At 35.3% G+C, this 13,554-nt stretch overlaps 1 protein-coding gene across 1 annotated transcript in view; it reads right to left on the bottom strand.

Annotated features, from left to right (window-relative positions):
• COL11A1 (collagen type XI alpha 1 chain) overlaps positions 1 to 13,554 on the bottom strand; it is a 182,563-nt gene that overhangs the window by 43,329 nt on the left and 125,680 nt on the right. The window contains exons 42-46 of the mRNA XM_047868859.1: positions 8,918 to 9,025; positions 4,431 to 4,538; positions 2,729 to 2,782; positions 1,530 to 1,583; positions 927 to 1,034 (exon numbers count right to left, since the gene is read on the bottom strand). Coding sequence (XP_047724815.1) covers positions 927 to 1,034; positions 1,530 to 1,583; positions 2,729 to 2,782; positions 4,431 to 4,538; positions 8,918 to 9,025 — 432 coding nt within the window. The remainder of the gene's footprint in view (positions 1 to 926; positions 1,035 to 1,529; positions 1,584 to 2,728; positions 2,783 to 4,430; positions 4,539 to 8,917; positions 9,026 to 13,554) is intronic.

The following is a 13,554-nucleotide window of genomic DNA, read 5'->3' as shown; positions in this document are numbered from 1 at the left end:
AATAGGCTACTTAATATTAAAAACAAGCAGTCTGTGACTTTACTTATGAAAATAAAGGCAAAAAAATAAATTTATATAAACTCAACTTCTATTTACTTTTCTACAACTTAACAAATTGTTAAGGACAGTGATCTAGATGGTTTAATTTAATCATTTCTAAAATTGTTAATGTGGCATAACTCACATCCATGTGTTACCCAAATTATCATTTAAAGCACAATTTTATAATCTTTCAGATGATCACTAGGTAGGTGTAAAATAAGTATGTGAAAGAAGAAAGCCAGATGTTTCCAAAGTTTGTAGGAAGCCGTGAGCATCACATGGAAGAGTAGAAAAACAACTCAGCATAGAAGATGTCTACAATGCAAAGTATTGCCTAACAGTCCAGTTGTAAGGCATATTTGAATGAAAATTTCTTAGCCTACAATGATTTATAATTTCATATTTCTTGTCCTGAATGTGCTTCATGAAATACAAATTATAATTTAAAGTAAGTTATTTTAAATGATCAATCTATTGCAAATTGTTTATTTCACCTATTATTGTTTAACATTTGTTCTTGGCAGTGTCTGTTGGTAGTAGGATGGGCAGATGGCTCTTCTCAAAATGCTTTTAATTTTTGCTAGTCATCTGAAGTACTAATTGTCCTGCTATGAGACTTGCAAAAGAATCCTTCTAACCTCTCGCTTTTAACTCTCAGCCTAAATACGGTTGTAGTTCATTTTTTAAGCAAAATGGGAATGAAGAATGGAGGTGTAATACCTAGGGTAGGGCTAACATTTAAATAAAACAGTAATTACGGTTAAACATTGTATCCAGGCTTCTAGATAGAAAAAAGGAAAGCTACTTTGTTTTACATCCACCTGAAAACCTGGTATGAGAAGAAGGTGGACAGGACAGCGTACAAAATGCCCAGAGCATCTTACCTGAAGACCTATGGGACCAGGAGGTCCTGGGAAACCTCTTGCACCCTCATCACCCTTTTGTCCAAACATCCCCTGCTGACCTCGGGGACCTGGCTCACCATCACCCCCCTAGAGAAGAGCAATGACAATGATCACAAGCCGGAAAAATCACAATTCTGATACAAGGCATCACAAAAATATAGCTATTTCTAATTTAATCAAAGCTGGTCTATTTACAAGGAACCAAGTAAAAAAGATTAAATTTCCATTATCTGCCACAAATGCACCACTGTTTGTTTGGTTTACATTCTTTGTTTCTGGAGCATGACTGAGTTTGATTTTCTCATCTATGCCAAGTGAAGTAAAAGCTGTCTATCAAGGGGAAAATAATGTTCACAATTTACTACAAATTAAGTACTTTTTAACTCATTATTCTTTTGAAATGAAGTCATAACATTTCTTGTTTATAAAGATCAGCCTGGTTAGCTATATTAGAAAATTTATATTTGGCTCAACATTAGACATACTTATAACCACACAAAATCAACTGGTTATGTGACAGTTCATAAATTTAATCAGGGAACCATGAGGATATAAATTCGCTGAACAAAGAGAAATACTTACAGCAATTCCAGGGGCACCAACAGGACCTTGAAGACCTGGAGGTCCAGGAGGACCCTGTCATGAGATAAAAATCAGTAATTTTGAAACCGAAGCCAGAAGAGCCTCAGCTATAATAGTGCAGAACATTTGATTGATCAAAGTCTATTATGCATCTTTCTACTTCTATGGAAAAGTCTCTTGCATTTGGAGCAGTCAACCATTATTTATTTTACTTCTTGAGACTCAGACTTGCCTATTTGTAATCAGCTTTAAATTGGTAGTTATCGAAAGCACTCTCATCTGTAATGCAGTGGATATTTAAAGATGGATTTTTATGCTAACACAAATCACAATGAAGTTTCACATTTGAAAAATTTCAAAATGCCAGATTTCTTTAATGAGATATGTATGATTCAGAAAGAGCACTTAAAAGATCTATCTATACAATATTTTCTAGTGAATATTGGGGTAAGGATTCCATACAGACAGAATATAGTGATACACAAAAATTTAGAATTTCCTTCATATGAAAACACATGCATATGTGTATGCATGTATGTATGTATGTATGTATATATTAAGTATACCAGGCCTCCTTATTTGAGCAATAGATTTCAATAGGTTTATGAGTCTTACATGCATAAATATTGCTTCTTAACTGTCTTTTTTTTACATACATAACTACATACATTTTACATACATAACTACATACATTACTACACTACAAAAGATCCTGGCACTAAAGAAAAACAGTCATTGGACTATATTGTTTGTCACAATAACTGCTATGTGTTGGGAATAGTACTTAAAGGTTCCAAAAGCATGGTTCATAAACCATTGGGGTACCTGAGGCATTTTTAGGCTTCCATCAGGTCAAAATCCTTTTGATAACCACACTAAGACACCATTTCTCATTAAATCACAGGGATATTTGATGCAAAAGCAATGAAGGTAAACTTGCTGATGACTTAGTCTTATTGTAAGACTTTTAGGGTTAGAAGTACTGTGTATCTTAACACATAAGTTCAAAAAGAGGTTTAATTAGAACTGACTACATCTCAACTGAATAGTTGTCAAAGAGATAATGTAGTATGGACATTACAAGTAGGTAGTAAATACTACAGAAAAATATCCCTGGTCAATAGCCAAAAAACAAAACAAAACAAAACAAAACAAAAGTTAAATGAGTAATTCCACTCAATAAGAATTAGGAAACTCACGTTTTCTCCTTTGTCACCCTTGCTGCCTTTCTGTCCTGGTTCACCAATTTCACCCTGTATTGGAAAGAGTTGAGTTAAAGTTTATCCCTAATATGTCATGCCTGCCGTTGCAATTGTCATCACTATCATCCATTATTAAATTTTACTTTAAAGTAATTCTATACTAGTGTTTCATGTCACTGTTTAACTTGTGAAATCTGGGGGCACCTGCATGGCACAGTTGATTAAGCATCTGACTCATGATCTGGGCTCTCATCACGATCTCACAGTTCATGAGTTCGAGCTCCACATCAGGCTCTGCGCTGATGGCGTGGAACCTGCTTGGGATTCTGTCCTTCTCTTTTCCTCTGCCCAACTTGTGCTCTCTCTCTTTCTCAAAATAAATAAATAAACTTTAAAAAATGAAAATATGGGTTTTCTCTGCTACTCTGTTTCTAATATTGATATAGATTGATATTGATATTGATATAGTAAAGATATAGATAACCCAAAGTCGACTGAACTTTGAAGCATATTGCAACTGGATTTTTAATTCACAAAATCAATTTTATCTGAAAAATCACCACAACAAGCTGATAATGGAAGTATATTAACAAAAATATAATTACATATTAATCAAAATTCTTAATTAATTACTTCTTTCTCCTGGTTTTCCAAATGCTAAAAATGTTGCCCATTATCAGATTACTGGCTCATAAATTGTGTTATGGCATTTCACAATATTAGAAAACACCTTAGATACATACACATAACAATACAGCTATGCATTCAGAATCAAAAGCTTAAGGGGCGCCTGGGTGGCTCAGTCGGTTAAGCGTCCGACTTCGGCTCAGGTCATGATCTCACAGTTCGTGGGTTCGAGCCCCACGTCGGGCCCTGTGCTGACAGCTCAGAGCCTGGATCCCGGTTCGGATTCTGTGTCTCCCTCTCTCTCTCTGCCCCTCCCCTGCTCACACTCTCTTGCTCTGTCTCTCAAAAATGAATAAATGTTAAAAAAATAAATAAAAAATAAATAAAAAGCTTAAAATCTTCATTTCTACGTTTGGTAAAAGAGATGTCCAGTATTATCAAATAGGAATGTAAACTATTGTTTTTTGTTTTTTTAATTTTCTTAAATGTTTGTTTATTTTTCAGAGAGAGAGAGAGTGTGAGTGGGGGAGGGGCAGAGAGAGAGGGAGACACAGAATCCGAAGCAGGCTCCAGGCTCTGAGCCCTCAGCACAGAACCTGATGCGGGGCTCGGACTCACAGACTGCGAGATCATGACCTGAGCCAAAGTTGGACGCTCAACCGACTGAGCCACCCAGGCGCCCCAGAATTTAACCTATTTTAAGTCTTCTTTTGCAATATCCAAGACACAAGGGCAGAGCCTATACAAGCAATGACTTCAATTAGTTTTACATTTAGTTCAGAAACACATATATTTGAAAATAAATAAGCAATTTTGCCATGTGCTATTTTTTCTCTCTACCATTTTTCTTGTGTTCTCTTTTTTTGTTTACATCCAACACACTATTTCCTGGATAGATAATAGTATTCAAACTGTAAATTAAAACCACCTTTGAGCACATGGAACATGCATGAAACTTTGAAAAAACTGTCTTGAGATTTGGCATCTAATCTTCAGAAATATTAAATCTGGGATTCTTGAGAAAAAACTTGCATTTTCATAGGATGTACTCATATGAACGCAGAATACCAACCTTGTCTCCATCTTCTCCAGGCGAGCCTGCAGGCCCAGCAGGCCCTGGGAGACCCACAGGGCCTTGGACTCCATCTCTCCCTGCAGGGCCTTGGGGACCTTTTTCTCCCTGTATTGAAAATCCAGCAGACCATTACTCTGCTGTAAGAAACCTTTAAGTTAGCTGTTTATTAGGATTTTTAAGTACAGCTGCAGCAGGTCATACTCTGAGTTCCAAACTTGACAGATAAATTATTTAATGTTAGCAAGTAGAAAATATTTTCAATTAACAAATGATGACACAAAAGATACCTACATACTTTCCTGACTAAGAACACCATCCTCGCTAACTGATGAGGGAGCATGAGGCAGGCTGAGGGGTAAAGCACAAGTTGGTGCTTCCCCGCCCCCCCCCCCCACACCCCAGGTGGGATCTGTGTGATATTCCTCAGACACTCCTGGCTAGCCAAGAACAAAGGAAAGGGGTTTAAGTGCTTGCCATGGTGATGTGGGAAACTAAGGCAAATGAAAAATTAAATTCCCTTACTGCCCACAGCCCATTGACAAGCCCTTGAAATAGGCAAAGTGACCTCTCTCTAGGAGCTCAACTCAAGGATCACACTCTGCTAGGGACAAAAGAGAACCTTAGCTTAACATTGTCCCAACCTCCAGGATCCTATAGTCAACTTCCTTTATCTCAACTGCACCAAGATATATATGCTGGCAATCATACTCCAAGCTTATGGTCCCATGATATACATCTAAAGGGTCTCGTGACTGAGGTTTTATTAAATGACAATAAATTGTATTTTCCTAGCAACAGTTTGCCCCTCAAGGTCCTGAAAACCTTGCTTTCAAAATTCCTTAGAGACTTACTCTATCCCTGACCCCCTCTCAACCTGAGGTATATAATGAGTTACCCGTCACCACACCATGCAGCTCTTCCTGCCCACGGGTCCTGTCCCCATGCTTTCATAAAATCACCTTTTTGCACCAAAGACATCTTCAAGAGTTATCTAGGTCATTGGCTCTGGAGCACCCCACCATCACCCCAAAACTTCATCACTAACAATTTATAAATCTCAGGCTATGGCCCACAAAAGTAATTGAGACTCAACTTAGAATTTTTCCTTCAAACTCACATTTCCTAATCAAGCATTGTATTTTGGTAAATCAGATGCTTGATGTTTATGAAAATTCACTGAGCTTTTACTTTTTTTTGGTGGTGCTACTGAAATAGCTGGGCTCTGAAACAGGCCTAAGAAATCATAAAATGCATTTTCCCATATAACCAACTTTTTGCTTTATGCATCAGCTTTTTCTCCTTTTAACAAATGCATCATGGATTTTCCTAGATTTTTATACTTGAATTCACTCCTGCCTTTACAGATTCAAAATGATAAGGCTGTTAGCTTTGTTTATTTTTTGACAACGGCAATATTTTCCTATTTTTAAAATACCTCTATTGTACAATTTAAGAAAAAAATAGTGCCTTGATAATGAAGATGACATCTATTTTCCATTAAAATTTCTTTCCAAGTATAAAGTAAACTATCTCCTAAAGGTCAAGATTTCATCAATTTTGCAGAAGGTATATATGGCTGATTGTTCCCAGTGGTTCTCTCTGCTCTCTTGTTATAGAGGCTGGGAATCCACAATTCTTAAGCTCCTGCCTTTGTTCCCTACCCTCCTTCCCTTACCACCTCCTGTCCCTTTACAATGACTAAGTTTTATCTGTTTTATCTCTTGAATGTATTTACTTCAGTTTATCTCCACCACAAACACCTTATCCCAAGATACTATCAGCCTTCCTTTGAACAACTGAAATAACCTTTTTCTTTTCTCACCTCTATTCTCACCTCCAAACTATTCCCCATGCTGTAACCAGAAAGACAATGAGATCATCTTACCAACATTCTTCAATCAGTTTACTTGTTTACCATTCCTAAGATATAGACTAAGCTGTTAGTGCAGCCTATCATTATCTATCTCCTCCTACCTGCCCAGCAGCATCTGGCCTTCCCCCTTGCACTGGCTTTCTAGAATTCCAACTCCCTCTAGACCTTTTTTCAGTCAAATCTGATTCCATGCTACTCCTGTCACTTTGCCTGAATCTACCTAGTTGGACCCTTCCCCTAGATAATTCCTCCTCACCTTTTATATTCTACCATCAGTGTCCCGTCCAAGGAAATGCCCTGATTCCAGCTCCATTCCGTTACAAGCTGACTTTTCCTTCATATCACTAGCCACAGCTTGTAATTATACATGTACTTAGTAGTCCTTCGCTTATTATCTAATTGCCCCATCAGGCAATAAATTGTGTGAGGGCAGAACTATGTCTGTTTTTGCATTCCATTGCATCCCTCTGGCCTGTGGCCCAGAGTAGCCACTTAAGGAATATTTGTTGAGTTGATTACTTACTGACAACAAAAATAACAAACTATCTATAAAACAAAGTTAACTTGTAAACCGATTCATTAATTTCTTAGATTCCATATGACCTGGTTTCTCAAAACTTTCCCCAATTATCATGCAAGACATACCCCTGGTGGAGACCTTTTATTTCCTTTAAATCAAATATTGCAATATCTCAAACCTATTTATACTCCAAAAATGTGCTGTGTTATTCACAGGGAACTTCACTATTTTAACCACATTGCTGATTCAGATACTTCTCCTTAAATGTGGATTTCTTTTAGAGCTTGGACTCCAAAAATCAATTCTTTTATACGAGAGTATCCATAAATAAGACACATTAATTCTTACCTGCCTTCATTATAGTACACATGATTGCTAGCCAAGAATCACCTGCCATTTATTTCTTCTGATTCTGGTCTGTGTGGAGTCAGGAGAAAATCTTTCAATTGCTCTACACCACACTAAATTTAGATTCTTCATTTACAACTCTGCAAGATGACAAACTCTTCCTCCATTATGTATGCATCTCCTGGCCCACAGTCTACGGGACTACCAGAAACATCATCCATCTCTCCTTAAGCAGTCTTTATTTCATCATTCCTACCCCTTTGCTAATATTAACAGCTGAATCTTACCTTAACATTTTGATAGAAGCAGATACTCATCCCCATGTCCTTTCACTTGGCATGATCTTATATTTAGCCTGTACCTGTACCCTATTCACAGAATCCACCCCTCCTTACTCAAAAGTCAATTTATTTTCTGGTTATAATCCACCCTTTTTTGTGACAACTCTGGTCCACAAACATGATGATGATGGCTCACTGAAGACTTATTATCACAATTCTACAAAGTAATTTAGAACTACCATTTCATCTAATCCTCACGAAATACTGTACTTATCTTCTTTTCCTGGGTTTTGGGAGGTTAAATAGCTTAGCCAAAATCATGAGCTAAACAAATTACAGACCTGAATTCCCAGCCGAATTCTGATTGGCTCAAAGTTGGCAGCTCTAGTCTACTCTGACACCCTTAACTTCCTCACTCTTCACTGATTCTTTTCTTATTATTGGTTGTGGATAAATACATGTGCATCATAATGACAAGAGGCAATGCATTCAATTCTGCTTGTATTGCTACCTACTGTCCCACTATTTTTTAGCCATATGGCTTACTTGGGTTGCTCTATGTGTACCTATCCCACTTCTTTATCAACCGCCTTCATTTGAACCCCACTGTAATTATCCATAAGAATTATCATGAATGCCCAACAGACCAAGTCCTGTTCTCTCATTTTCCTTCTACTCAGCTTTCAGTATTCGTGGTCTTTTCTAATATTCAACAAAGGATACTTTTTAATCTCTCGGCCCTCATGATGGTGTGCCCTGGATATATTTTCTAGCACTCAAGGACCTTTTTTTTAAAGCCATTTTATCCACATTTATGAATGAGTTTGTTTTAATCTTGGAGGATGAGAATTTTTTAGGAACATTTATATGATTAAATCAAAAGCAGAAACAAAAACAGAGAAATCTTGACAAAGAAACGTAAGCCTAATGAACAGACTATAGCCCATAATCACTTAAAAATAAAAATTTTAAATCCAATAAATATAAGATAAAATAATTGGTTAAATGTTTTCCATCTCATTCACTGTAGATCAAAATTCAAATTATGTGAGAAGAGCAGCCACTTTCTATGGGTTTCGTTTACAGACTTTGGAAATATTGGATATGAACTTGTAATACAAGAGGAGTGAAAAGTGCATACTTCTAATATAAAGCAGCAAAGTATAGTTTTAATCAAAACTCCAATTTTATTTTTTAAAAGGAGCAAAATCAGAAGCCTTTTACATTCATAATATCCAACTCCCTCACAGGTCTTAGAGTTTCATAAAGTGTGGGAAAATGTCATCTCATTTAATTGAATTTGAAATTTTCTCTATTATAAATATAAAAAGAGGTGTGTTTATATGCCAGGCACATATGCAGAGAGAAGGCAGTGGAGTATGAAGAACTAATATCCTTGAATAAAAAGTAATAACTTGTGCAGAATGGCAGTATAATGTATTTTCTCCTTGAAATTACTTACAGGAGCACCTTTCTCTCCAGCTGGACCAGGAGGACCCTGGGGTCCTGGACGCCCTGGCAATCCAATTGGGCCAGCTGTACCCGCTGATCCGCGTTCTCCTGGTGAGCCCTAGTACACGGGGAAAAAAGGTATTTTATTATTAGTGATGGGAAACTGGCTTAAGAATCACTTATTTAATAGTAGAGTCTCATAGTATAGTAAATAATGTAAAGTCACTTTTAGACAATTCAAAGATCTCAAATAGGAATAGTTGTACTATTTGAATGATTAATTTCTAGCCCCAATATTAAGCGCAGATATTGAAATTAGGAAACATTGATATAAAAATTTTAATTTTTAAAGCTTTAATGTTTACAAGTATCTTTTTTTTCATTTAAGTGTTCAAAATGGTTCACAATGCTTTATGAAACACGAATCCAATAAATAACTTATATGATTTACTCCTGTATTATTACGGATTGGCAGAATACATTTTCTAGACTAGTATTTCTCAAAGCAATTTCTGGGCTTCACCTCAAACTTGCTGAATCATAATTTCAAAGTCCTAAAAAAGAGTTCAGAAATTGTCACTGCATTAGGCTACAAATATAATTTTTTACATAATAAAGTTTGATAATCACTATCCCAGAGATTGGACTTTTTCCCAGAAAATAGGTCCTTAATTTATCTTAGAGTCTGACAGGGATCGTTGGGTTTTATTATGAACACTGACAGTATAATTCATATAATTAGGTATGTCCAATTGGGTTTCAAAGAAGATGCCATATATTTTCAACTAATTTGCTTAAAAAATACCTAATATGTAAACTTAAAAAAATAACATGTAAGACATTTAAGAAATCATTATTTAAAGAAAGAATAAAGGAAATGCAAACATATTTACTAAGTCATGTAAAGCTCAAGTTAACCTATTTACTATTTCCAACTTTATTTAATGAAAAATAACAAGAACTTTTTCTTTGGATTAGATCCCTGGATGGATGGCTAAGTTATAATTTGCCATTTTCTTTTGTGATTGAACTAAATGTGAAATATTAGAAAATATGATTACTAGCAGTTTTCCTTAAAATTAAGATATTTAGATAATAACATCATTTCAAAAATTATAGAAGAAATGACTTATAAAAGCTGGAGAATACAATACCTTAACATTTATTTTCTAACATTATACTTCCCATATAATTGGAAATCTTTTTATTATACAAATATGAATTATTGACTTTGTTCTAATTTATATTTTATTAGGTAGAGAATCAATTCTGTATGAACACAAGAACAGTGATAATAATGACAACAGTTTGTATTGACATAGTGCTTTACAATTTACAAAGCCATTCCACATTCATTTTGTCATTTTTATTCTCACAAAAAACCCACTGAGTTGACAGAAGCCTTAGCGTGTCAGTTTTAAAGGTGAGACCCCTGTGGCTCAGGGGTCATTTATCCTTCTCATAATCATGTAGCTAGTCAAGGGGAGCCTGGAGGGCTCAGCTGGTTAAGCATCCAACTGTGGATTTCTGCTCAGGCCGTGATCTGACGGTTTGTGGGTTTGAGCCCACACTGGGCTGTGGGCTGACAGCATGGACCCTGCTTGGGATTCTCTGTCTCCTTCTCTCTGCCCCTCCCCCACTCGTGCTGTCTCTGTCTCAAAATAAATAAGCTTAAAAAAAAAAGAAAAATCATGTAGCTGGACAAAATAAATCCTGACCTTGCACTCCTTGTGCTTTGTCCACAAAGCCACCCACTGTTTCTCTCTACTGGTGATATCAGTGACTCCCAAAGGTTATTTAATTGGAATTTCTTTACATTTAGTGCCTATTCAATTGTATCTAAATAGTCAGTGATTACAAAAGATTACAAAAATATTTACTACTTAACTTCCTGATATGATTTTTTTCTAGCTAAATTCACAAGGTACAGAGAATAGTTTTTATGTAGCCAGGTATCTGAATGCTAAAGCAATTAAAAAGGAATTAAGAGACTATAGATTTGAGATTATTGGCAATAATCTTAAGAGTGCCACTAGAAAAAGTGATTTTGTCTTTAATTTTTTGCTTGTTTGTTATAGGACTATTTGAACCACTGTTGTAGATTTTTTAATTACAGTGTATCTTAAATTTAGGAGACAAATAATTTGGAGAAACTCCAAAAATATGGTAAAAGAAATCATGAAATTTAAGCTTGATATAAACAAAAAGTGACATTTTTGAGCTATAATAAGTATATATTTAAAAACAAACCCAGAAATTGTTCCTCATATTGCATAATAATTAATCAAGAGTTGTTTGAAAATTAAATTTTCACCAATTACATATTTCAAATACTAAAGAAGAAACAATTACAAAGGAAAATTGCAGTTTTTTAGACAATAAACATCTAGCCTCTGTAAAAATGTTTTTGAAATTCAATAATATTAAAGAATATATATACATATATATGTGTATATATATATATGTATGTGTGTGTATGTGTGTGTATATATATATATATATATTTTTTTTTTTTTTTTTGAGAGAGAGAGAGAAAGCGTGAGCGGGGCAGAGGGCAGAGGGCAAGAGAGAAAGAACCTTAAACAGGCTCCATGCTGCACGAGGCTCAATCCCAGGACCCTGGAATCATGACCTGAGCGGATATCAAGAGTTGGACACTCAATCGACTAAGACACCCAGGCGCCCCTGTTAAAATATTTTATGAAAAAAAAAAGTCAACCACAAGTGGCATAAGTATTAACCAGGTGGCATACTTTGGATGAATAATTTCAGAGGCCAGTGCAGAAGAAAAAAATAAGAGTAGAGTCCTCTAAGTATATTTGCATTCAAGAGGTACTGCTCTAAAAGTGAAAGGAATATAAAGATTTGTCTCTACTTATTAGAGAGAGGGAGGTCAGAAGCAAAGTCTGGAGGATAAGGTTGAGGGCAAGGAGGAGGGAGGGAGAGAGAGGTAGGGAAAGGAGGGAGGAGCAGAGAGAGAGAAACAGAGACAGAGAGGAGGAGGAGAGAAGAGAGAGAAACAGAGAGAGACAGAGAGAGAAGTAGGTGGAGGAAAGGAAGAGTGAGGAGAAGAACAAGAGGAATAAGAAAAAGGACCATGAAACTGAGAGAAATAAAAAGGTGTTCTTTGAATTACAAAGAGAGAAAGATAAAGCACTTTTTTTTTTTGTAATAGAAAAATATCACCAGAAGACAGTATATAATGTGGCTCCCTAAAGATAAGTCTCTACTTATCTGAAACACTGGTGCAGACCACATGACCGCATTACATTTCTGCTTTAACATTTTACTTGTAAAATCTCAGAAAAGGATTACTACTCATTAGTGTTATCAAAATATAAACTAAGCATCCAATTTAAGTGCTATTTTATTTGTAATTGACTGTACAAAAAGAGATGCAATTTTGATTTGTCAGGCCATGAAATCTTTCTCTTTAATTCTGTTTGACATTGAACCCCCAAATGTTGGAAGACTACCCAAAGAAGATATCATATTAGACTGTATTGAGGTCGACAAGTATGAGACTAGAATGATAAGAAATTCACTAGGAAGCAGAAACTTATATTTAAAAAATGTATTATTTTCCAGTTATCGGGACTATTAAGCAATTATTGTGTTATTTACTCTGTATATGCAATATAATTTAATTCCAATATAGTTTGCTTATTTTTCAGATAAATACCGTAAGGGCCTGATGTGCCATAATCCACACAAAGATCTTCCTAAGTACTGAGTACTTCATAAATAGTGTTAGAAAGAAAAAAAAGAATCCTTGATTGTTTGTACCACTATAATTCAAACATACTGTGCTAAATCTTAATAAATAGGAGAAAGAGCCATTTAAGACCACTTCTACCAGAATGAGCTCATATTCATTGAACATCCTCTAAAATGAGAAAACTTCAAAGAATATGGCAATGCTTATGTCATTCATCTTAATAGTCATTCTCTGTCATTCATATAGTTCATTTAAACTTTGTTAATCATTAGAATCTTTGCTTCTTGTCACTGTTACTTACAAGCTTTTTTTTTGTTTTTGTTTTTTATTTAACTTTCAAAACCAAAGAATTGTTTTTAGTTTGGAGAATTATTCAACACATGTGTGGGACTTTTTCATTATGTTCCACCTTTGATTTTTAAAAGCTAACTATTCCTTCTTATGTACAGAACTCTATAAACAATTTGGATTAATGTATCTTTTTGAGAATGTATTTATCCTTGATCTCCCCCTGCCCAAATACTCATATACACATACTCAGAATTTTTTTACTTTAGATTTTAGTATTGTAATGTGTAAATTATTTTCTCCTAATATATCATAGATTTCACTGTCCCTCTAATACAATATGCCTGCTGTTACCTCTGAATGGTTGGTCACACTTACCTTCTACCTTGGAAAGTCTTTGGTCTTTTCCTGCACTGTTTAAAAATTCTAGCCATTCTTTAGGCACAGGATGACAACTGTCTTTTCTAAAGGTTGTACTATTCTGAGAATTTAAAGCATGAAACATCCTTCTAAATGTTTCTTGCACAACTTACCGTAGTATGCTAGGCTTTCTACCATTATTTTCTGAAGGAATAAATGCACCATTGGGCATACTGAATTTTGTTCTGTAAATATCCCTATGATTTCTTCATCAATGCTTC

This window comes from Prionailurus viverrinus, chromosome C1 (genome assembly GCF_022837055.1).
Source record: "Prionailurus viverrinus isolate Anna chromosome C1, UM_Priviv_1.0, whole genome shotgun sequence".
NCBI classification, from domain to species: domain Eukaryota; kingdom Metazoa; phylum Chordata; class Mammalia; order Carnivora; family Felidae; genus Prionailurus; species Prionailurus viverrinus.
The sequence above is the reverse complement of the archived record's forward strand: the minus strand, read 5'-3'. Positions and strand labels throughout refer to the sequence as shown.